Source organism: Spea bombifrons, chromosome 3, assembly GCF_027358695.1.
Source record: "Spea bombifrons isolate aSpeBom1 chromosome 3, aSpeBom1.2.pri, whole genome shotgun sequence".
In the NCBI taxonomy this organism is placed as follows: Eukaryota; Metazoa; Chordata; class Amphibia; order Anura; family Pelobatidae; genus Spea; species Spea bombifrons.
The window spans coordinates 85,107,819-85,130,410 of record NC_071089.1 but is presented as its reverse complement, the minus strand read 5'-3'; the positions used below and the strand labels follow the sequence as shown (position 1 = coordinate 85,130,410).

Below are 22,592 nucleotides of genomic sequence, written 5' to 3'. Positions count from 1 at the left end.
CATGCAGGAGGGCCTTTAAAACATCCTCCATGTTGATACAGGTTTCAAACAGCAATATCCCACTTCTGACACCACTTGTAGCAGGATGGCCCGATCAAAACAAGAAACTCCGAACACCAGCAGAATAAAAGCAAGATGTGGTTTATTGCAGATTTGTACAGTCCACAGCAATGCACTTCATAGTGTAAATAAACCAAAACAAAAACAAATCCTTTTGATACAGTCTGAGGGCCTCTGGCTTGCCTGCCTCTCACCCTATTCCCAGACAACTAATGGCTCTAACGGCCGCCCTTTTAACCACCTGAGTGCAGGTTAATTGGCTCCACCTTGCTGACCTCCAGCAATTAACCCTCCCCATGCTGGGAATAATGAGCGTTCCAATCTGCCACTTATGTAGACAGAGTCCATTACTTTGCCACACAGTATACACTAACACATCCCCTTTAACACCACATGCTCACAAACATGCTTAGTCATGTCTCTTTCTCTAATAATTTAATAACAATTTTATATTTGCATAACCTGCCACACTTACAGATTTACACTTAGCATTTACAGATGAAAAATTAGTATTGTAGAAAAACTCCCATCACATGCTTATATTTTTGCAGATTCTTCTCAATGGAACCATTTTCGCTAGAATGAGTCCTGGTCAAAAATCGAATTTAATTGAAGAATTCCAAAAAATAGAGTAAGTTAAAACAATGCAGCAAAGATTAGTAAGTGTTTTGTGGTTATTGTTGCTATTGGTGATGTACCAAAGTGCAAAGTGAAACAAAATAATTATGAATAAAAATGATTGACATTCCCCTTAAGCTCTACAGTCCTGACTCCACTGATAGGCAGCATAAAGGAACTCCTTCATAACAACTGATATTCCTATATAAGTAATCTAATGGAACTATTCATTGTCAAAAAACTTGCAAATATATACAACTTGAAAGCAGTATGTAAGCTTAGCTTGCCTTATTTTCAGGACTCAATCGGATGCCCTCCCTATATCTGTGATTGTTTAATAAACTTAGACACATAGGAACATAGAATTTGATGGCAGTTAAGAGTCTGTCCATTTTTTGTGATGTAAAGACTTATGATGTAACTTTGTTTATCCCATGCAATTCTAAATCCCATCACTGTTTTAGCCTCTACCACTTCTGATGGGAATCTGGGCTATCTATCGCTTTTGATTTGTTGTTTACGATAGCACATTCCTGGCTTTTCAATGTATTATATTCAATGGCCCCTTTCAGTAGCATATGAAAGAGTAATGTACTGCGTCACTGAGCAGGTTAAATGCATTTTGATTCAAAGTCTCTATATGCTGTCCAGGAAAGGCTAGCAAACACATATAGTAGCCTAAAACACATTACATATGCAACATGTTCAATGTGCCCTGTACAGTTTTATCCAATGCAGCCCTGTAGTAATACATAGAAAATCCATATCAGAAGCACATAAAGGATCCAGTCATGTGTTAAATACTGTCTGTAGTGCCATTACCCTGGTGGCTATGTGTGGAATAAAAAATAAAATAAAAAAGTATAAAAGATTATGTAGCAGGCCAAGAGCAGCATATTAGAGCATCAAACAAAGCCATTTAAATATTTTATTTTTATTGTCTAAGAGCTGCATATGTTGCTGTGAAAGATGCATTTCATTTAGTATGATTACTCGTAACTCTGCATTAAGCATTTTGTGGAATAACCACAGGCATTATTAATATTTAATGGATCTAATCATCTGGTATTTCTCATAGTTACTATGCAGGTATGTGTGGAGATGGTGCAAATGACTGTGGGGTGAGTACCTTCTAATATGTATATACAAATCATGTTTAGAAAGTAAGCTGCTGTCCTGCTCAGATGTAAGTATTTATATATGTAGAGTACTATATGGTATTTAAGGTTTCGTTTCAGTACTTTCATTATGTTTTTAATCCCTGTTTATGTACATTGTGTTATCTTTATTACTAGTATCAAATAATAACATTGCGGATTTGCTGTGTGTGTGTGTGTTCTTATAGTATTGTTCCCGAGGAAAAAGCAGTTTGTATAGGTGTATACAATATCTTTTGTTGGAATAGAGCATTCATAGAATAAGGTTTAGATTTACACATGGTTTCAAGAACTCTGAGCGGCCCTTATTTCAACTACAATATGTAGCTCGTTTTTAGTAGAAATTGTCAACAGCATTAATAACAATGCAGACCTAAATACTACATACAAGACTCCAAATCACAAATTACATACAATATTTTGAACCTCTACTTTGGTTTTTAACTCTTTAACCTTATAACACTGTGACTCTGTTTTACAGGCTTTGAAAGTGGCCCATGCTGGTATCTCTTTGTCAGAGTTAGAAGCATCAGTGGCGTCTCCCTTTACATCGAAAACTCCCAATATTGAATGTGTTCCAAAGCTAATAAAGTGAGTGAATCCAAGTAGAATTAAGTGAACATGCACGCACCTTCCTATTTTCTAGTCCTTTGCCCCATTCCATACCTAACCTCTCCATTCCTAAATGGCTTTAGTTAAATCTTCACAACTTTCAACCCTTCTTTGTCACTTCAACCTTCTCACACTTCTCTTCCATTCTTATTATCCAGTCTTTTTCCTCCCAACTCCCCTATCCCTGTAGGGAGATCCTAGTTCTTCTTTCCTCACCTTATGACTCTTCTTACCCTGCTTCGGTGTCTCTCTCCAGTTTCTTTCACCAACTTTTTGTATCAGAGCTTCTCCCCTCCTTTGTCCTTGTCGGAGGCTCACCTTGTACTTCAGTTGTTGCCTTGCCCTATGGACCTCTAGTACCTCTAGTACCCAAATTTCACAATGTTGGTCATTTAATTGCATTTAATGTGCATTTCTGTTGCTTACAGTGTTATTCAACTATGTCCTTTTTTTCAACTAGGGAAGGAAGAAACTGCCTCGTTACATCTTTTTGTGTGTTTAAGTACGTAGCGATGTACGCCATGATTGAGCTTATATGTTTGATGCTTCTCTTTTGGGTATGCTTCCTTTTTCATACTGTTTTCAAAGTATATCAATACAAATAGCGGACACCGTTCTGAAATGAGTCGATTGCTTTTTGAAGGGCATTATCTGTACCTATAAAACATGTATTTATTGCTAATTGTATTACTATTTATTTGAAACTTGTTTTAAGTATACCAAAAAAATCAGCTACTTAGGAAGAAAATGTCAAAGGCATCCAACCATGCAAAGGTTATAAATATGCATTTAAACATAACATACAACTGATATTCCAATTTAAAACCTTTTAATGCAAGTTACAATCCCTTTTATGCTCTGCTGATTTATACAGGATTCCCTTAGATGACAGATCGATTTTATAATTAAAAAAAAAACCCTAAGTTATCTATAAAAAGTGTGGAACTATCCTTTTCTATTTATTTATTAATGCAACCAGGGCCCCAAAACACAAAAAGAAAATTCACTTACGTCCCCAGAAGGCCTCGAGCCTTTTTTGTATAATTTTCCAGTAATCTGTACAAAAACCTATCATATATTATGTGGGGGGCTGCCCTGGGTAGCACACCAGCTTCCACTTATGTCCACACTGCCTTCCTCTGCTGAGCACTCAGACATGACCTCATATCTCTATTCGACGTAGAGTGGAAAATGCCACTGGGTGGTGTGTGCTAGAGAAAAGTTTTCTTTTCTGCAATTTAGTACTTTTTTTACTGCCTCTCATCTTAAAAATTGGTATCTTTGTATATTTTCTCCCCTTCAGGAACAAACCATTTTAGGAAACCGTCATTACTTGATGCAAGATGTGGCTATCACTATAACAGTGTCGCTAACGAGTGAGTGTCTTACTATCCATTACTCATACTAGAATGATATAAATAACTTTTTCATGCTTTGCGCTTGTTGGTCAGCTTCTTTTTTGGTGTCTTTATAGCTAATCCATGTTTTTTTTTATATTTATGCAGAATAAATAAAAAGGCAGTTTGCATAAGTTAAGAGTAAGCAAGGTGCTTACTTACATTAAATAGAACTACAGTCATTTTTGTATTATATTTTATATTGATTACTGGTGCTGGTATAATGGCATTTTTACTGTTTTTTTCTGTACATAATTAAGAGCTACATCACGTGAAAAATGTATGTTAGCAGAGGTGGCCCGGTGCGGTCTGCCACTCGTGACCATGCAGCAAGTAATGCATGATTGACCTACACTTGAAATATCTACCAGTGACACCCTACACAAGACCAGTGCCTTTAGGCAACCAACTAAATAACATAATTGTATGTTATGATAACTTTTTGTTCTGAAATTTTATGGAAATCTTTGTATTTTCTTTTCTATTTTGCAGTGAGTTTAACTGGTCCAGCTCCTGTATTGGCTCCATACCGACCTGCTGGACAGCTTATTTCACCTCCTCTGTTACTGTCTATGGTCTTAAATTTCATATTCAGTCTCATAGTACAAACTATCGGTTTCACATTGGTTCAGCAACAGCCGTGGTACAATGAAACAGATATTTTTAGGTAATATTAAGCATGTCTAATTTTAAAGTAACTGACCATGAGTATAAAAGCAATGTAGCAAGTAGGACAGAAAGGATCGCTCAAAATTAATCTTGTTCTTTTGTTCTTACTCGTTGTTTTTCCAATGAAGTAGTAGTTCTGAGACAAAGTATATCTTGACTAAGAAAAAAAGGAAATCATGACTAGAGGATTATCCACCACACTGTCATCTGATTTTTGCAATTATAGTACGATAGGACCAATTATCTAAAGAATATCCCCCATCAGCAGTGTTTTAATAAGTAATATAATAAAAATGTAAACTTGAATAAAAATGAAGCAACAAAAAGATAAATCCAGGCCTAACAATATGCAACAGAAACAATCGAAACACATCAACTGGACAACCAAATCATACCAATGATGTAAATTCAAAGTCTATAATGAAACCAATATTTGGAATATTCCCTTAAAAGAAGACTACAGCCACTTAAATAAATATGACGGCTAAGTAATCCATTTTGTTTTTCATTTAGCCCCACTTGCAAATACATTATTCTGCTGAAATCCCCTAAATGCATTTGCTTTTTTCCTGCCTCCCAGGAACTAAGCTTGGAGGAGATGTTCTGAACACGTCTTGTGCTTGCTAAAGCGCATGTAGACTATGCAGGGCTGGCTTGTGAGTTCCAAAAACTAATATGCATTTTTGTTATTGGGGCTCCATGGGATACTGGTAAAAATACAAGGGTCAACAGATCAGAATGACTGTCTACTTCTGTTCAGAAAAAAGATAAAGTATTTAAACAAGGGGCAAATTAAATGAATATATTAATTTAAATGAAAATACATAGTCCAATAATAATTTCCTGGAAGGAACAATCTATTAACATTAAAGTTGTGTTTTTATTTATTTTTTAGTGCTTGTCTCCCACCAAACCACACTGCATTTACTAATACAGAAGAAAAAGAACCCCTAGCAAATCAAAATTTTTTAAGCACCACAATGTGGTTCATAAGTGGGATGAATCTCATCATTGTGGAATTTGTGTTCTCCAAGGGAAAACCTTTCAGACAACCATTGTATGCAAACTGTAAGTATACGTCCAGAAACATTTGTGTGGTCTATCCATCATTGTAACAAAGAATAATTTATTATTAAAAAACAATTTGAATATTAATTTAACAAAATGTTTTTATTTATTTATATTGCTAAACGGCAATATTTTAAATGCTATCTAAACCATCTTTTGATGAGCCATGGAAATGGCGTATAGTGAATCCTTCATATACTAAAGCTCTTCTTGACTAATACATATTGAGCAAGGTAATATTTTGAACCAGTGCGTGGCAGGTTGAAATCCTAGTTCCTTAAAGGGCAGATTGCAAAGAGTTGCTGCTATACGATGTCACTATGACCTATGTTTTCATGGTATACTGTTAAGAGCATACCTACCAATGGTCCGAAATCATGAGGGATTGTTCTGATTTACAACCTGTTTGTAAACTATCATCTTGGGTTTTTTTTTCTGTATTGTTTTGTATTTCTGGTACATCAGGAAAAATGAAGATTATTACCTGCATGTGTTTGTAGGAGGTTTGAAAAGAGCAGAACTTTTGTTTATAAAAAAAGTCCTATTTTTACCTTATATTATACATTAAGTCATCATATGTCATATTCACTGTTATAGCCCCTACCCCATGTTTACTAATTACAGCCTAGATGCAACTAGAAAGAAAGTCTGTACAGCACCTAATTTTTATCGTGTTTTTTTGTGTGATAGATGTGTTTTCCTTCATGATTGCTGCGCAGTTGGCGGCCTATATATTTGTTTACTTTGCTGATATTGAAAGTGTATACCAGGCCATGGAGGTAAGTACCAAAAAAGTCAGCTTTCAGCTTCCATCCTTGTCATTTTATTTCTGGATTCTAAAATTTTTCCGTGAAAGATGACTGTGTATAAGTGAAAGTAATTCTTTAATTGCGTGTCGCCTGATAGTCTTTACATCAGGAAGAACGGGCAGACTAGAAGGGCCAAAGTGTTCTTATCTGCCGCCACATTCTGTATTTCAGTGATGCCTTTGTTCTCATACATCAAACATTTTTCTCTGGGGTATTTTCCAAATTCAATGTGGGTTTTTTAAAACACGTGACCCTAGAAATACTGAGCTGTTTATATTTATTTAAAAACTACGTGTATATCTGGGGACAACTATTATACAGTATCTCACAAAAGTGAGTACACCCCTCACATGTTTGTAAATATTTTATTATATCTTTTCATGTGACAACACTGAAGAAATTACACTCTGCTACAATGTAAAGTAATGAGTGTACAGCCTGTATAACAGTGTAAATTTGCTGTCCCCTCAAAATAATTCAACACACAGCCATTAATGTCTAAACCTTGGCAACAAAAGTGAGTACACCCCTAAGTGGAAATGTCCAAATTGGGCCCAATTAGCCATTTCCCCTCCCTGGTGTCATGTGACTCGTTAGTGTTACAAGGTCTCAGGTGTGAATGGGGAGCAGGTGTGTTAAATTTGGTGTTACTGCTCTCATACTCTCTAATACTGGTCAGTGGAAGATCCGTGGCAAAGAATTCTTGTTGCTCTACATGAAGATGGCCTAGACCAGGGGTGACTACATATCCCATAATGCTCTTTCAGCTAAGGGGCTGGCTGAGGAGTATGGGAGATGTAGTCCTGCAGCAGCTTGAGGGCAGCAGGTTGGACACCCCTGGCCTAGACTATAAGAAGATTGCCAAGACCCTGAAACTGAGCAGCAGCACGGTCGGCAAGACTATACAGCGGTTTCACAGGAAAGGTTCCACTCAGAACAGGCCTTGCCATGGTCGACCAAAGAAGTTGAGTGCACATGCTCAGCGTCATATCCAGAGGTTGTCTTTGGGAAATAGACGTACGAGTGCTGCCAGCATTGCTGCAGATGTTGAAGGGGTGGGGGGGTCAGCCTGTCAGTGCTCAGACCATACATCAAATTGGTCTACATGGCTGTCGTCCCAGAAGGAAGCCTCTGCTAAAGATGATGCACAAGAAAGCACGCAAACAGTTTGCTGAAGACAAGCAGACTAAGGACATTGATTACTGGAACCATGTCCTGTTGTCCGATGAGACCAAGATAAACTTATTTGGTTCAGATGGTGTGAAGCTTGTGTGGCGGCAACCAAGTGAGGAGTACAAAGACAAGTGTTTTGCCTAGAGTCAAGCATTGTTGTGGGAGTGTCCTGGTCTGGGCTTGCATGAGTGCTGCCGGCACTGGGGAGCTACAGTTCATTGAGGGAACCATGAATGCAACATGTACTGTGACATACTGAAGCAGAGCATCATCCCCTCCCTTCGGAGACTGGGCTGCAGGGCAGTATTCCAATGTGATAACGACCCCAAACACACCTCCAAGACGACCACCGCCTTGCTAAAGAAGCTGAGGGTAAAGGTGATGGACTGACCAAGCATGTCTCCAGACCTAAACCCTTTGAGCATCTGTGGGGCCTCCTCAAATGGAAGGTGGGGGAGCACAAGGTCTCTAACATCCACCAGCTCTGTGATGTCATCATGAAGGAGTGGAAGAGGACTCCAGTGGCAACCTGTGAAGCTCTGGTGAACTCCATGCCCAAGAGGGTTAAGGCTGTGCTGGAAGAAAATGGTGGCCACACAAAATATTGACACTTTGGGGCCAATTTGGACATTTCCACTTAGGGGTGTACTCGCTTTTGTTGCCAAGGTTTACACATTAATGGCTGTGTGTTGAGTTATTTTGAGGGGCAGCAAATTCACTGTACACTCACTACTTTATATTGTAGCAGAGTGTCATTTCTTCAGTGTTGTCACATGAAAAGATATAATAAAATACTTACAAAAATGTGAGGGGTGTACTCACTTTTGTGAGATACTGTAACTTTCCGTTCTCAGGATCTATATTGAATAATCCACCTTGTTATCTCTACCCTATTTTTTAAACGGTCATTCCACTGCCCCATACATCTCCTATACCTATGAAGGATTCATATTCAAGTACTTCGTAAGAAAGCAAAATGCATTTGCCTCTCCCTCTATTGCCCAATTTCTGCATAAACTGTTAGCAGCTAATCACTGACAGTGAAGCTCTAACACTGAGATTAACAAGAGTGCTTTCAGTGCGTGTTTGAGGGGGTCTTATTAGACTATTTCAGTGTGAGAAACCTTTGTTCAAGCCAGCATTGAAGCTGGCTGGTACTAAGGAGTATAACACATGTTCTCACCAGTATGCACCTTGTGCAAGCAAAGAAGCTGGGAAGTTGGAGAAGACATTACTGTAGTTTCACAGCAAATATTCTGATTATACAAAAGATTAATTTAAGGGGAATACAGCTATTATACCCATTATGGTATATGATGAGTCAACAATTCAGGTTTCTTATAAAGTTGGACAAAATTCTGCCATCCCCATGGAAAAACGTACAGGAAAATGTGTATCCCACACTGGTTTTTCTACTGATATTAATGGGGAGGTTGGGGAGATCAGAGATCTTTTGTAACCGGCCCAGTGGCATACTGGGGGTCCTGATCACCCAAGAGGATGGTCTGCCTCAAGATTTTGCAGCAGGGGGAATCACCAGCCCCCTAGACCTGCCATCCTAGGCATAATACATCACTGTCGTTGTGAAGTTAGTCTTGATTAACTGCATGGGGTCTATCTGAAAGCTGGTTCTCCAGAAGTGTGACATTTTCCATTTCTACTTAAAAGTGGTCTCTTTTGCACTCTCTCCACAGCTGATCTGTACACCATATTACTGGAGGGGCAACGTCTTTATTATGGTGGCTGTTCTGTTTGCCGTTAGCTACATTGTTGAGGTATTATTATTTTTAACATTATTAACAATTATTATATAGAGAGTAATAATATGAATGATTTGATAACTTTTGGTAACAGTTTATTGACACTTAACAAACTTAGCTAATTTTGACAATTCTATCAAGTATCATAAGAAAAATAAATATAGGATACTACGAAGATGTGCAGTTTATGTAAATGTATAGTTAACAAAAGATATGTAATAAGAGGGGGGGGGTATAGTAGAGACAGATTGTAATTACAATCTGGCACACTGGGCAAGTTCCGAGTGGGCCGCTGCAGTGTGTGGCTACTGGCTGCATATGCGTGGCTACAGTCTGTGTCAGTACAAAACCGTATCCAGCCAGTGGCCACACAAACATCATTTGGCAGCCAGGGCTGCTTGGTTATCATCAGTCTAGACCTAATGATGAACTATTAAAGTGTGAATATTTGGGACTCCCAGTTTCCGGGTATGCATATATATTTCTGGCCTATGGACTGATTGTGTCCATTGCCATAGCAGTGTTAACATTGGCCGTTTTTTAAGATGTTTGGTATGAACATGACTTGACTGGTTAATACCAAAATATAGTTTCAAGCACGGTAATTTATTAAAATGCATTTGTTTTTCTCAGGAGGCTTTCATTGAGAACAGAAATTTATGGTTAACAATAAAGAGGATTTTCAACTACAAATCAAAAAGTCAGTATAAGAGGTTGCAAAGAATGCTGGAAAAAGACACAAACTGGCCTCCAGAAAACCGGACAGACTACCTTAGCCACGGAACCCGCGGAGAGTACATCAACGGACAAATGTATGAAAATCCAGCCTTTGATTATTTAACAGAGAAAACTATCTATGAGCCCAAAGAAAATATGTTTCCTGTTTAATAATACTAACGAGGGACAAAGACATCTATTCGTAACTAACTGTATGTGATGTATTATTTTTTTGCTCTAAATATGAAAGCGCTTTTTTTTTTAACCAAACCCAATGAGCAATAAAATATACAAAATAATGCAAATTCACTTTTATTCATATTTCACTCAGATTTGCAGCACAGGTGTTAATATCATTAAAAAGATAACTTATAGAAGTACTTGTGTGTGCATGTTTCTTTAACACCAATTGTGAAATAAAACCATAACAAGATACAGTATTGAAATCCATAGCTTGTGTTTGCCTTGCTTATGCTTTTAATGTTTTGTGTTTTAGAGGCAGTTTTTTTGTCAGGGATTGGTCAATGTGATTTTTTTTTTGTGGAAATGTAAATTTTCCCAGCAGTTGCCTGTCTTCCAGCAGGGCTACTGAGTCGTTTTGTGTTAATGCACGGACATTGGGGTGCATTACCCTCTCGTGATCCGGTTCAGGACCGAATCCTGATTAAAGAACAAAAATTAAGATGTAGTCTGACTAACTGGCTACATTGCCAGATCATGTACCCAGACCGAGAAGGCAGTTGTGCACAGTGTTTTGCACATCAACCTTTTCTTCATTATACACTATATGGACAAAAGTATTGGGACACCTGACCATTACAACAACAGGGACTTTAATGACATTGCAGTCTGAATAAATAGACATTAATATGTAGTTACCCCCCCACACACACACACACTCACTCTTCTGGGAAGGCTTTCCAAATATTTTGGAGTGTTTCTGTGGGAATTGTGGCCCATTCATCCAGTAGAGCATTTGTAAGGTCAGGCACTGATGTTGGACGAGAAGGTCTGGGTCGTAATCTCCGTTTCAGTTCATCCCAGTTCAGATCATTTTAACACGATGCAGCAATACCCACATTCACTCTCACACTAACGCATACACTCATATCACAATGCAAGCTACTGCACTATTATCTCTAGGTATTGAATCATTGTATGACCCCATGGGGTGCATAAATCAAAAGGGAGCCTGGGTACAGTACTCCCATTGCACATGCCTCAGCGGGCCCCTGGATTTACCATACAGAAGCTTAAAAAAAAGGTAGCTCAAAATGCCATTTTTAAAGAAAAAAGTTAATGCTTTCTTTACAATTTAATTAAAAAGAAACACATAGCAAATAATGAAACACACATTCATTTCATTATCAAAATTATTTTTTGTTTATCTTGCTTTGGAAAATATACAAATTAAGCAAGGTCTTGTGATTTACAAATAATCTCATAAATTAAAATTGTATGTAAAGAGTGCACACTGTTTAATTTAGGCAGTTATTGTGCTGGTTGTTATTCTGTTCTCTGTTAATAGCGTCCTTGTCTGGATTTGTTTTGGAATATGCCAAGAAGTGAAAAGGCCCCAGCGGCAGCCGTTACAAATCCAATGGCGCTGATGGCTCTATTTGCCTGCAAAAGAAAGATTACTATAATCGGTTCCCTAGAATGAAACCTAATCCTAATATATTTCAAAAGTAACATTTTACTTTTTTTTTTTTTAAACTAATTTAACATTCATATTCCTTATTGAATGATTAGTTTGTATTCACTTTTGAATTGAGTATTGTGGCAAAAGCTGGCAACTAGAAAAAGCCGAAGCAGAAGAAGCAAGATGTACAGTAATTGAATGGGAGATCATTGTAATGGTATACTATACATCTTTGGTTTAGTCTAAAAAATTACAATCTGACAGCCAAACAGTTCTGACCATTTGTTTCTTTCAGTGATCAGTAAAGCAAATTCAATTTGCTTCGCTATTTGCTATTTTAGCTAAAACAACTGAAACCTTGCTCTTTCGCTTACCGAGCAACTGTGACCACTTGGACCAACAGGCACGCCCCACATACAGAAACGCCACACAGGGAAGAACTAAATGTGTAGTGTATTGCTTTCATATCCTCTCTTTTTATAAATTGAGCCCCTGTGAAATACCCTAATACCTAGGTTAGGATTAACACTTGATATTGGGCTGTAACCATCTATCTGTTTTCTGATGTGTTTTTTTTTTTTAACAGAATTACACTAAATAAATGTTGCCTATATGGCGCAGAACAGAAAAGAGATTGTAATACCTGTTCAGATACTCCTTCTCCGTAGCGAAGCAGTGTCACAAAATGTTCACAGTTGTTCCCCAGAAGGTCATAGCATATTTCTTGACCGATAAGTATCTCTGCCCGCTGGATGATTTCCTCAGGTGGGAGTGGGGTGTACTTATCATCATATTTATTGTTTACTTTGTAAGTATCATTTCCAACCACATCTTTCAAGAGCTGCATCTTTACAAGGGCCTTCCTGCTAAACACAGACTTGGCACTTGAAAGAGAAGCAGCTGGTGTTTCCTCTGTAAATGAAAATAGAATATGTGAACCATTGTGCAAACTGCAAATCACCCTTTCTTAACATATTCAGATGCTCCCCAATGTGTGTTGCATTTTCATAGCATAGAATAGGTTTGAAGAGTATCCATAACAAGGACCTTTATCTGTGAGAAGTTCATAAAAAGGAGCCATTAGTTTGTAGATACCAACCAATACAGCTCAAATTACGACACAAAATGACCCTTACCTTAATTACCTTAACCAACAACATAAATATGTGCCCATCCCTTCAAACTTCTACAAGTAGAATATAAAGAGTAGAATGTAGGGTTCTTGACAGCAACTGGCCTCCTAGAAAATACTAACATCTTATGCCCTGGTCTTCTAGAAAAATGTGTGTGGCAACATATGTGATAACGGTTTTGTGCTATTAGTGTGGTCATTGTGGCCAAAAAAGGAATAGGGCAAGACAGGTTGACAAATAAACAAAACTTCAAAAGGTCCTACCCAGTGGAGCAACATTAATGACATAGCCATCACCAAGGTACAGGGCCCAGTGTTGATAGGCCGGTCGAAATATTTCAATCAGGTCTCCAGGCTGGAGATTTTCAGGAATCTCCTCATTACGGTTATCATTCGAAGCCATCTGCAAAAACCCAAATAATTAAAATTTGCCAGCATAAATGTTTTGTTTAAAAAAAAATATATATATACATTTAAAAAAATTAAGATGATACCAGGAACAGATTAAGGTTTGAATCTTTACATCACGAATAATGGTTCTCATCTGTCATCAAATTTGATCAAAGTGCTTCTTAGCTGGAATTCGTGGGTTTTAAAAGACACGTCAAAAATGTTCATATAGATTTAGATCAACAAGGAACACATTGTTTTTGTTTATTTGTTCCACAAAAAAACAATTTCCACTGCAAGTCATCATTGCATGTAGATTTACTTTAATTTCTCAGCCAATATATATATGTTATATTTGCCAAAAATAATGTTATGGGTCAAAGACCTTATTCTAAAACTGGACGCAACTGGTATTGCTGACTTAAAATGTTGGATTTGGCCCATAACCATGACGTTAGGTTACAACTGATATGCCTCCCTTCGCTATGGAATGGACCCTTGCAGCGGCACATTGTTTATCTGAGAAACAATAGTTATCTTTGATATTTCAAATAAGAATGTTCCTCTAAATGGGTTAGCATTATTTCTAAATGATGGAAATAAGGTTGGAAGCCATTACATCTTGGCCAGGTTCCATCATATTTCTGTAATTGATTTATTTATTCCAGAAATACAATTGTGTCAATTTTAAATGTATTTTGTGAAATGAGTATAAAAGTGAGTTCTGGTCCCATTGGTTCATGCACCATGCTCCATTTTCTTTTGAACAGCTAACTTTATTTGTATGAACATAACCTGTCTGAACCTTGCCATCACATTCCTGAAAGGTCCATAAGGATCATATACATTTGTAGACAATTGCACATCATAAACATTTGTTGATCTTCTATATATAAAATGGAAAATTCAAGCAAAGCACACTCATGACATTGTAAAGACAGAATGGTGAAATGTCAGTGTGCTTACATATTAGGGGTAAACATGTGATGTCTGTTACCCTGTACTAACTTGCTAATGTATATAGAAGTCACTGGAGAATATACACACAAAAGGGTGAGGTAAGGACAAAGAACCATAGGGAGATTCTGGAATCTTGTATAAATGTGCATTTTTTTTCCTATGGCATTGCTAACAAAGAACATTTTCTTTACATTTACTAAAGCACATCAGAGCATTGATGCATTCCATCACCATGGAAACAGAACTGGTTTATGCACCACAAGTGATCCTTGCAGCAGAAATGATGCTCCATTTACATTATATACTTATAGTTATCATGGCCATGTAGAGACCATTCATTTGTTAGATCCATTGTTGATTTACAAAAAATAAAAATGCATCTATGATAATCGCTTGTCCGCTCTACAGGCTATAATATATTATTAATATAATATTATGGTGCTATATAAATCAATAAATAATAATAACAGGGTACAAACCACAAATCAGACTCTGTGTAATGGCATGATTGCATCATAATGAACTCCTGTTTAATAGATGAATTGCTAGTTGTATGGTAATGCAAACAATGTAGGCTTTGTGAAATAAAATGAAATGAAGCTTTCACAGCCATAATAGCAGTTCATATAATCACATACACAGAGGAATGTGTATTCTGATCACACATGTAATGAAATCCCTGCCCTATAATTAAATGGACCCTGTAACTTACAAAGTACAGATGTATGGTGATCGGTGTTTTATATGCGGTTATTTTAGCAGCCTGTGACATCACTCACCCTAGAGAAGGGAGTATTATCTCCCAGTCCCCCTACCTCTCTCTCCACTCATTGATGCCCTTCGATCAGATGCTACAGTGTTACTAAGTATCACTCACCGGTCGGAGCGGATCGTGTCATCTCCGTGGTCCATGCACTGGAGCGGTGCTGTCTGGGGCCACAGGTGGAAACTTGCACCTTATACCTGGACGCCCCTCCGTTACTAGCCACCTTTATCATGCAAAGCAGGCAGCTTCCGGTAGCCAATCACGGGCCACCACTGTATCCACATCCAGGCGAATAGAGCTCCTTCTGGAGCGGCGTGGTACCCAGTCACGTGAGGTGGAGCGGAGATAAATGCGTCCGTGATGGATACCGTAACGAGCAGAAGCGGCGATGCATCCTCTGATGCCCGCATCCGTGCACGGAGCTTGGTAGGATTTCCTGCAAATTTACATTGTGAGCTTTAGAACACGTACACGTTTAAGAGTTTTTTTATTTACATTTGTTTGTTATGACTTAAACTGCCTTACTTGTGTACCTCCTAAATAAATAAACACACATATATAAATACATATATAATATATATTATATAACTAATTATTACATATATATATTATTTTGTATTATTTCTAGGACAAGTATGGCTTTCTTTGTATACACTTGTTGCTTTCCTGGCAGTGATATGATGCTCCACACATCTGGAATTGACACAAAGTACATGCGGCAGAGGGTGATATATGCTGCAGCTCTGGAACTGCAGAATTTTGCATGGTATTTTTTTTTTACTACAGGTAAACAATGCATGTTAAAGATTATACAAAGTAAAGCCCTTGTTATTGGGGCTGCGTGAGCCAATGGACTGCCCCTTTAAGTGTTAGTGCATTGTGTGGTCCCTTTAAGTCATACGGCATTATACTGTTCCTTTAAGCTACGCAAATTATATAATATAGTATGTTCCACACCTTCTATGGTAAGAAGTGATCATGAGCACAAAATCAGGCCAACACTGCCAGATTGAGATTATGCCCATTGATGTCACAATACATACAATACTTACTGAAATTGTGTGTATTTTGTGTCTTCGTGAGCAGTCACGTATGTTGTGTGTATGGGTTAATACTTGATAACATATTTTTTCTTTGAGTTTCTCTAAGGTGGAAACAGAGAAGGATCCTATCTTAAGCCAACTAGGCCCTTGCGTGATCAGCACCCCCTGGTATAGAGCTGCTTATTGGGCCAGTTACAGTGGGGATCTTTGATCTCCTCAACCAGTCCATTTAGACATATCCCGGTACTCCATGTCTTAAAGGCACAGTGCATCATTTAATGTTGTGCAGGTGCCGACGAGGAGAGGTCTGACTCTGTACAATGTATAGTTTAATCAGCGAGAGTTCTCTAAAGTCTCCTGACCCATTGAATTATTCATCATAAAGGACCAGCTAAGCCATTCATGCTGGAGAAAGGTACCAATGATTGGTCTTCATAATGAATAGTGAAGCGAGGTAGCTGAAACCATGATTCCCTTGGCAATTCTCTTGGCAACTCTGCCTTTAACAGGTCATTGCAGTAGTGTTTGTAAATCCTCACTCTCCGGCATAAAATGGTCATCCTAAACATTGGACAACCCTAGGGTCTTTAAAGATCTCAACAGGATTCTCAAGTCAAAATAATAATAATGAAATAAAATGTAAAAAGTGGTTTAACAGCTTGTACCCCCATTAGAAATTTACTAAATAATAATAATAAAAAAATTAAGTGTAATAATGGCAAAAAACTAGGGGTTAATAGCTTTACTTTCTATTAAGCGATAACTAATTTTCACCCCACCCAATCACACAAACAAAAAAAGACTCCAGCCTTGTAGAATAGGAATTGATTAGCCCTATAGAATGAGCATTACACACACAGCAGAAAGTAAAATGTTCAGAGCTTGTGATTTATAATTCTTTAAGGTATTTAGATGTTTTTACTTAAATAATACAGACATATTCTTTAAGTAAGCCAGGTATTGAATGGTACAGGAAACTGAGATATTGCTTTACTGGGTCTAACATTTGTTTTTGTTTTTTAATTATGCTTTTTTGTTGTTTTTTATTTATTTTTTATTAAAAAAAACCACCTTTCTGTAACAAGATGAAACAAAGCTTGGAAAACCCTAAGCACTAAAATAAGGTGGAGTTAAGTAAGAAATATGAAGAAGAAGGTGTGAACTTGCAAAAGAGCAGCTGACAAATAATGATTCTTTAAATTCAGCTTTCTGCTGCACTTGATTACAGTGGCACTCAGAAGAACAGCTTGCTACAATGTCCAATATAAACCTGACGGAAACCAGAGCACTACTTAATACAGGCCAGGACAATGAAATGGTAAATACATTCCTATTTTTTATAGGTTCAAGATTTAAAAACATAGCATAGGATACTATGTTATGTTTAAATAGAAAGGTAAATTGCATGATTTATGATTAAAGAGCAATTGTACACATGTAAAATGAAGCAATGAGCAAGAACACTTTGTCAATTTATAATTGTTATAAAAGTATTGCTCATAATACATAATGCTAGTTGTACTGCTATTCCAATGATGTGAGTATTTTGGCTAAATGAATACTAAAAGCTAATACAAATAATTTAATAATGGTGGATGTGATATATTTAGAAGAAATTTGCATTAAGAAGAAAGTAAATATTGTAGGGATTTTTGTAGATTGGGGTTTTCTTTTGCCCACTTATGGGCAGGGACCTCAACTCCTGTTGTATCTTTATGTGTTAGTATAGATTTATGTATTTGTAGTAAATTGTACACTGCTCTGGTATGTGCTAACAATAAAGAATATTACTTTTTAACTGATGAATAAATGACCTATAATTCAAGACATTTTATTACTTGGCTTCTGTGTTTATTTAAACTGCATAGAAGAAATGTTTGTTGAGAGGCGAAATATGCATCCATGTTTATGGGAACGTATCCTGGATTGCAGGTATTGTGTTTATATAACAATCTTTTTTTTTTTTTTTTTAAATAAAAAAAAAACAGAAAATATTCTACAGACCCAATTGTCCTGAAAATTGAGATATAATTTCCATCAAGTTTGCTTTAATTGTGAGATATGCTCATTGATGTAAACAATCTTATTTAAACTTCTGTATTTTAAAAGTTCATAAATTCCTTTTGAAGCCAATGTACTTAGAAATTGTGTGTGTATGGACATTTTTGCAGCAATTGCTGAGTGTATATGTACTTAATTACCTATTTAGTTTGCTTGTGAGTTTTCTATGCTAATATGAATCACCAAAAGTGATCTGCTCTTACAAATAGGACCCAGTTGGAGGTCCCAATTAGTTCTGTATAAGGTATAGGTAGTGCTGGGATACTTCTTGATCATCTGACAACATTATGCAAAGCTAGCTCATCTCTTCTTGCAGGAGATGCTCACTGGGGTTGGCCCTTCATAATGCATAGTAAAGCCAGGGAGTTAAAACTCCAAGGCTAGTGAATACACAATGAGATGTGCACACAATGTGAGTAGTTATTTCACTCACAGCCTATATAGATTGTTGGTCTAGTTTATATTGATACAAATATTAAAACAATAAAAAAAAATACAATAATTAGAAAATCAATGCACACATTCCAAAGCAGCAATCTGATTACATTAATATCCTCCTGACCTATTTACTAGGATTACAATGAACTAATTATGTTTCACTTATTTTTAAAGTCACCAGAATCAGGAATCTGCACACACTCCCCACAGGAACTCAGGTGCTTAGCTGTGCCAGGAAGGGCCAGCTCCCCAGTAAATCAAAATAGAAAAAGGCTCCAGGCACTCAAGGGTTCCATCAGGCAGATCCACCGAAGGAGAAAGACAACAACGTTTCGACCTCACGATGAGGTCTTTATCAAGCTTATTTTTAAAGAGATAATCAGTGCTAGATACTCAGGTTCTGCGTTTTGGTTTGAAATGAGAAGAGAGGCTCTGTATTCGCTGTGTGAGGAAAATGCCTTTTCATGAGCGTGTTAGGCTGTATGGTGTAACGGGGGTTCACTTCCAGCACCAGTCAGCATGCACACCTTGGAACCCTGCTATGTGTACCCAATAAGTAGACACAACTACCTTGAATTGAGTACAGCAAGAATGAACATTTTATTGTTGTAAAACATAGCCTCATATATCTACAGAACTGCATTAACATAGATAAACAGATACATGTATGCAACCCAACCTTTAATTCACTATGGAGTTCCTACCTGCGCTACCTTTGTTTGACAGCCAGGCTGGAGTATCTTGGGGCCCTGTATGACAGGTCATTCTGTCACATATCTCCCCTTTAAAAAGACTGAACTGGGGCCAGACCCCAACCGGGTCTGCAAACAGTTCAGTTGGGGAGCACAGCTCTGTCGCTTCTAGGGTTGTGAGTGTAGGGGAGCTGGCTAGAGGCACCTGTCCCACTAAACAGTACAAGGGGTAAACTTGAAGACTGGGGAGTTCGGGTCCCAGTTGAGGACAACGGTCCCACTCACCAGGGCAGGGAGTGTCACGACCACCCCTACACTGGCACTCACCGCAGAAGTTTTTCCACCCAGAATACTACTACCAAAGGAGAAGCCCCTGGCAGCAGCACCCCAGGATTTAGACGATCCCAACAACAAGGAGGCCAGGTAGAGGTAGGTATATGTTATAGGAACGGAGTTGGATGAACATGGTACAGGACAATGAAAAGTCAGGATAGCCGAGTCGGTACACAAACACGGGTAGTCGTACAAGCCAGGGTCCAGGTCCAGAGACGGAAGTCAGGCAAGCCGGGGTCCAGGTCCAGAGAGGGTAGTGAGACAAGCAAAATTCGGCAACAGGATCAGAATAGGCAACAGAACAAAATCGGCAGGCAAAGAGATGTCAGGCAAGTGAAGGGTCAAAAATTACTGGAAACAACTAGAGCACTACTGAACGTAAAGACCACAACAGGGTAACTGGCTAGAGCATTTCCGGATTTTTAAATCCGGCGCCAGACCCAAACCCCGCCCCTAGATGGCGTCACTGCTGTAGCTCCAGCCGGCCGGCCAGACCTTGCCTCCACCTACGCGGCAACGTAGCGCCCCCGTCTTCGCCGCGAGGACCATAGATGTGCCTAGAGTGGGTAAGTAACTGTCTCTGGGGGTCTCTACTGCAGCTTGCAGGCTGCTGCAGTATGGTAGCCACATAACATAACTGCCCATGGGGGGAAAAAGGGCCAAATGTGCCTTCTCCCTGAAGTCCTCTCAGCTGCTGGGGACAAGACAGAGAGGCTGGGGTCCCTGCCATTTGGGGTTCTGGGCTGACTGCCCGGCCCCTGTGGTGACCGTAGTCCAATCCACCTGCATGGTAAAAAGGTCCCCAGGTGCTATGTTTGTATGATCCACTGCAAGGGGAGGGAAGCCACTTGCATCCCCTCCTGTATGCTCAATCTGCTGGGGAGGGATGTCGACTTGCCTCTCTCCCATTGCCAACACTCCTGCTGGGGTTACACGATCCATAGAAATCCTTACCTCTAGGCAACATTGCATACAATACATACCTTCACAGGCTCCCAAATTCTCGGTCCTCCTGTAAGCGTTCCATTATCGATTCCAGGCCGCCGAAGTCATCGCCCTCTGGCATGTAGTCATCATCAACTCTGGACACCACTGTGCGGCCTGCCAACACAGGGCCTGGTATTCACAATCCACAGTCATTTCAAGGGGATGCAACTTCTCCAACTCAGCAACCAAGTCTTCTTGGGGCTGCTCTCCCAGGAATGGCATTCGCCAATCTAGTTGTAGCATGTGCCATTCGTTGGAGGATGGGAGGACCATTCCCCAGGCACCCTGGTCCACTCTGAGAGCCTCCATCCAGGCATTCAGGTAGCTTGCGACTCTGCTGCGCACCAACATGTGCTGTAGTGCTGGTACCATCTTTAGCTTGCTGCTGGTACTCCCCCGGGACACTTGCAAGGAGGATCCCATCACTGTTGGATTTGACAACACAGGCCAGCCTTTGCTCCCCACGTGAATCAATGTATAATACCCTTTTTCAAAGGTCGCTTCCTTAGGAGAAATCAGTTGACGTTTAGATCTGAACAATATTGACACCATTGTGATAACAGGATAAGAATTTCAAGCCCACGAAAAATTGTCAGTAAAATGTTAAACTGATTTTAATATATTTAGAGTCACATGTCTGTTTCACCCATTTTTTCACAGGAACTGTTTGGATATCGGAATGAAAAGTTCCGGAGGAGCCTCTGTATTCTTGGGTACATATTTTCTCTTGGGGTCCTACGTCTGTACTTTTATTGGAAGCCAGAGATTGATGTTTGGTGTCACTGTGTCCCTTGTGGCTTGGAGGAAGCTGATGTTATTTTGCTCAGGACTACTGTAAGTATTTAAATCAATACTTTTCTCATATGGTTTCCTGCCAACAAATCATCAAGCTGTGGTGGAATTATGACCCTTTAAAAATTGCAGGAAATGAGGGAACCATCAAATGGAACTTCTCATGCTTTCATATTTAGAATATGATTTTCTGGGAACAACAAATGTGTCTGTTTTTGTCAAAGCAAATGCATGCCTGGGAACTCTGGGTATGACCTGGAGATTGTCTAGTGAGCGCTCCTCCTCCGGTTATCCGCCCCGCTCCCCGACCAATTTCTTTCTTTAAATGGGGGTGTTTCCCGCTGTCAGTATGCAGTCCTGGCCGTGTCCCGCAAGGGAAAGATCCGGGTAGCCAGAGCCGAGAAGTTCCCAGGTATGGGCATAGAAGTACAGAAAATACCTGTAGCCAATTATTGCCAAATGTCTGTGCTAAATTGTGCATGGAAACCCACATTGTACCCTGGGGATGGCTGGCAATTTTACTTAAACCTTGCAGTGCTCCACAAACATAACATATGATAATTCTGGCCTACTTAGTAACAAATGCAGAATATGTTGTTCAGTGCTACAGAATATATAAAACAATAATAAAAAAAAATAATAATAATTTGATGCTAAAACTAAGGTAATAGCATCAAATGTATAGGTGTAAATATTTAAACATTCTAGTATTCAAGTACTGCATTTGCTTGTATAGCTACAGTGCATGGAGTGTATAGATTTGTGTTTTGGTGCCGTTTCCTTGCAATCCAAATATGTAATTTTAATATGTAAGCTTAGGGTGGGCATTTATTAAGAGTGGCACTGTCTACTTGTGTGCATGTGCTGTGCAAGTATACACAGTACTAACCTCCCATTTGCCACGTTTTGTGGATGGGTTGATAATTCTTACATTTCAAACATCTCTTTGCAAACAACATTTGGGGTAAGAACTATTATAGTTGAGGGTACCAAGCAACCTTGAGTGAGTGTGAAGAATTTTCACCTTGACTGTCTTTTCAACTATACCTCTAGAAAAACAGACATACAACTATCCCAGACTAAATATGGGTTGGGAAAATCGACATAGTATCCACGTTACTGTTGCCAGCTTCAGGTTCTGTATTATTCAGATTACCTGATTTTTGCCACAATGCATGATATGTACTTACTAACTTACAAGTTGCCTCTAGGGCGTGACACTAATCAATCAATTATATTCAACTGTGTATTTTATTTTTAAGGTAAGTGGGTGTTTTGCCATTAATTTAGCTTTAAAAAGCTGTTAAAGCCGTCAC

The 22,592-nt window shown here is 38.7% G+C and overlaps 2 protein-coding genes and 1 pseudogene across 2 annotated transcripts in view; 2 read left to right on the top strand and 1 right to left on the bottom strand.

Moving 5' to 3' along the window:
- Window positions 1-10,490, top strand: part of LOC128483055 (probable cation-transporting ATPase 13A4) — a 33,740-nt gene extending 23,250 nt beyond the window's left edge. Inside the window, exons 21-30 of the mRNA XM_053459092.1 lie at window positions 612-691; window positions 1,757-1,799; window positions 2,317-2,426; window positions 2,908-3,004; window positions 3,751-3,823; window positions 4,337-4,511; window positions 5,409-5,581; window positions 6,272-6,360; window positions 9,258-9,338; window positions 9,957-10,490. Coding sequence (XP_053315067.1) covers window positions 612-691; window positions 1,757-1,799; window positions 2,317-2,426; window positions 2,908-3,004; window positions 3,751-3,823; window positions 4,337-4,511; window positions 5,409-5,581; window positions 6,272-6,360; window positions 9,258-9,338; window positions 9,957-10,211 — 1,176 coding nt within the window. The 3' untranslated portion in view covers window positions 10,212-10,490. The remainder of the gene's footprint in view (window positions 1-611; window positions 692-1,756; window positions 1,800-2,316; window positions 2,427-2,907; window positions 3,005-3,750; window positions 3,824-4,336; window positions 4,512-5,408; window positions 5,582-6,271; window positions 6,361-9,257; window positions 9,339-9,956) is intronic.
- A 909-nt stretch (window positions 10,491-11,399) lies between these two features.
- PLAAT1 (phospholipase A and acyltransferase 1) lies at window positions 11,400-15,310 on the bottom strand. Its single transcript, XM_053459094.1, has 4 exons — window positions 15,042-15,310; window positions 13,079-13,217; window positions 12,326-12,594; window positions 11,400-11,663 (listed from the first exon to the last, which is right to left on the bottom strand). The coding sequence occupies exons 2-4, from the start codon at window positions 13,215-13,217 to the stop codon at window positions 11,562-11,564; spliced, it is 510 nt and encodes a 169-aa protein (XP_053315069.1). The 5' UTR covers window positions 15,042-15,310; the 3' UTR covers window positions 11,400-11,561.
- Window positions 15,311-17,173: 1,863 nt separating this feature from the next.
- Window positions 17,174-22,592, top strand: part of LOC128482981 (probable cation-transporting ATPase 13A5) — a 43,526-nt pseudogene continuing 38,107 nt past the window's right edge.

What these genes read in the sequence shown, in the direction of transcription:
- PLAAT1 (XM_053459094.1), bottom strand. Translation starts at nt 13,217, where the DNA reads ATGGCTTCGAATGATAACCGTAATGAGGAGATTCCTGAAAATCTCCAG. An exon ending in CATTAATGTTGCTCCACTGG is followed by an intron (nt 12,595 to 13,078) that starts GTAGGACCTTTT and finishes TTTCATTTACAG; the next exon opens with AGGAAACACCAGCTGCTTCT. An exon ending in GAGAAGGAGTATCTGAACAG is followed by an intron (nt 11,664 to 12,325) that starts GTATTACAATCT and finishes TTTCTTTTGCAG; the next exon opens with GCAAATAGAGCCATCAGCGC.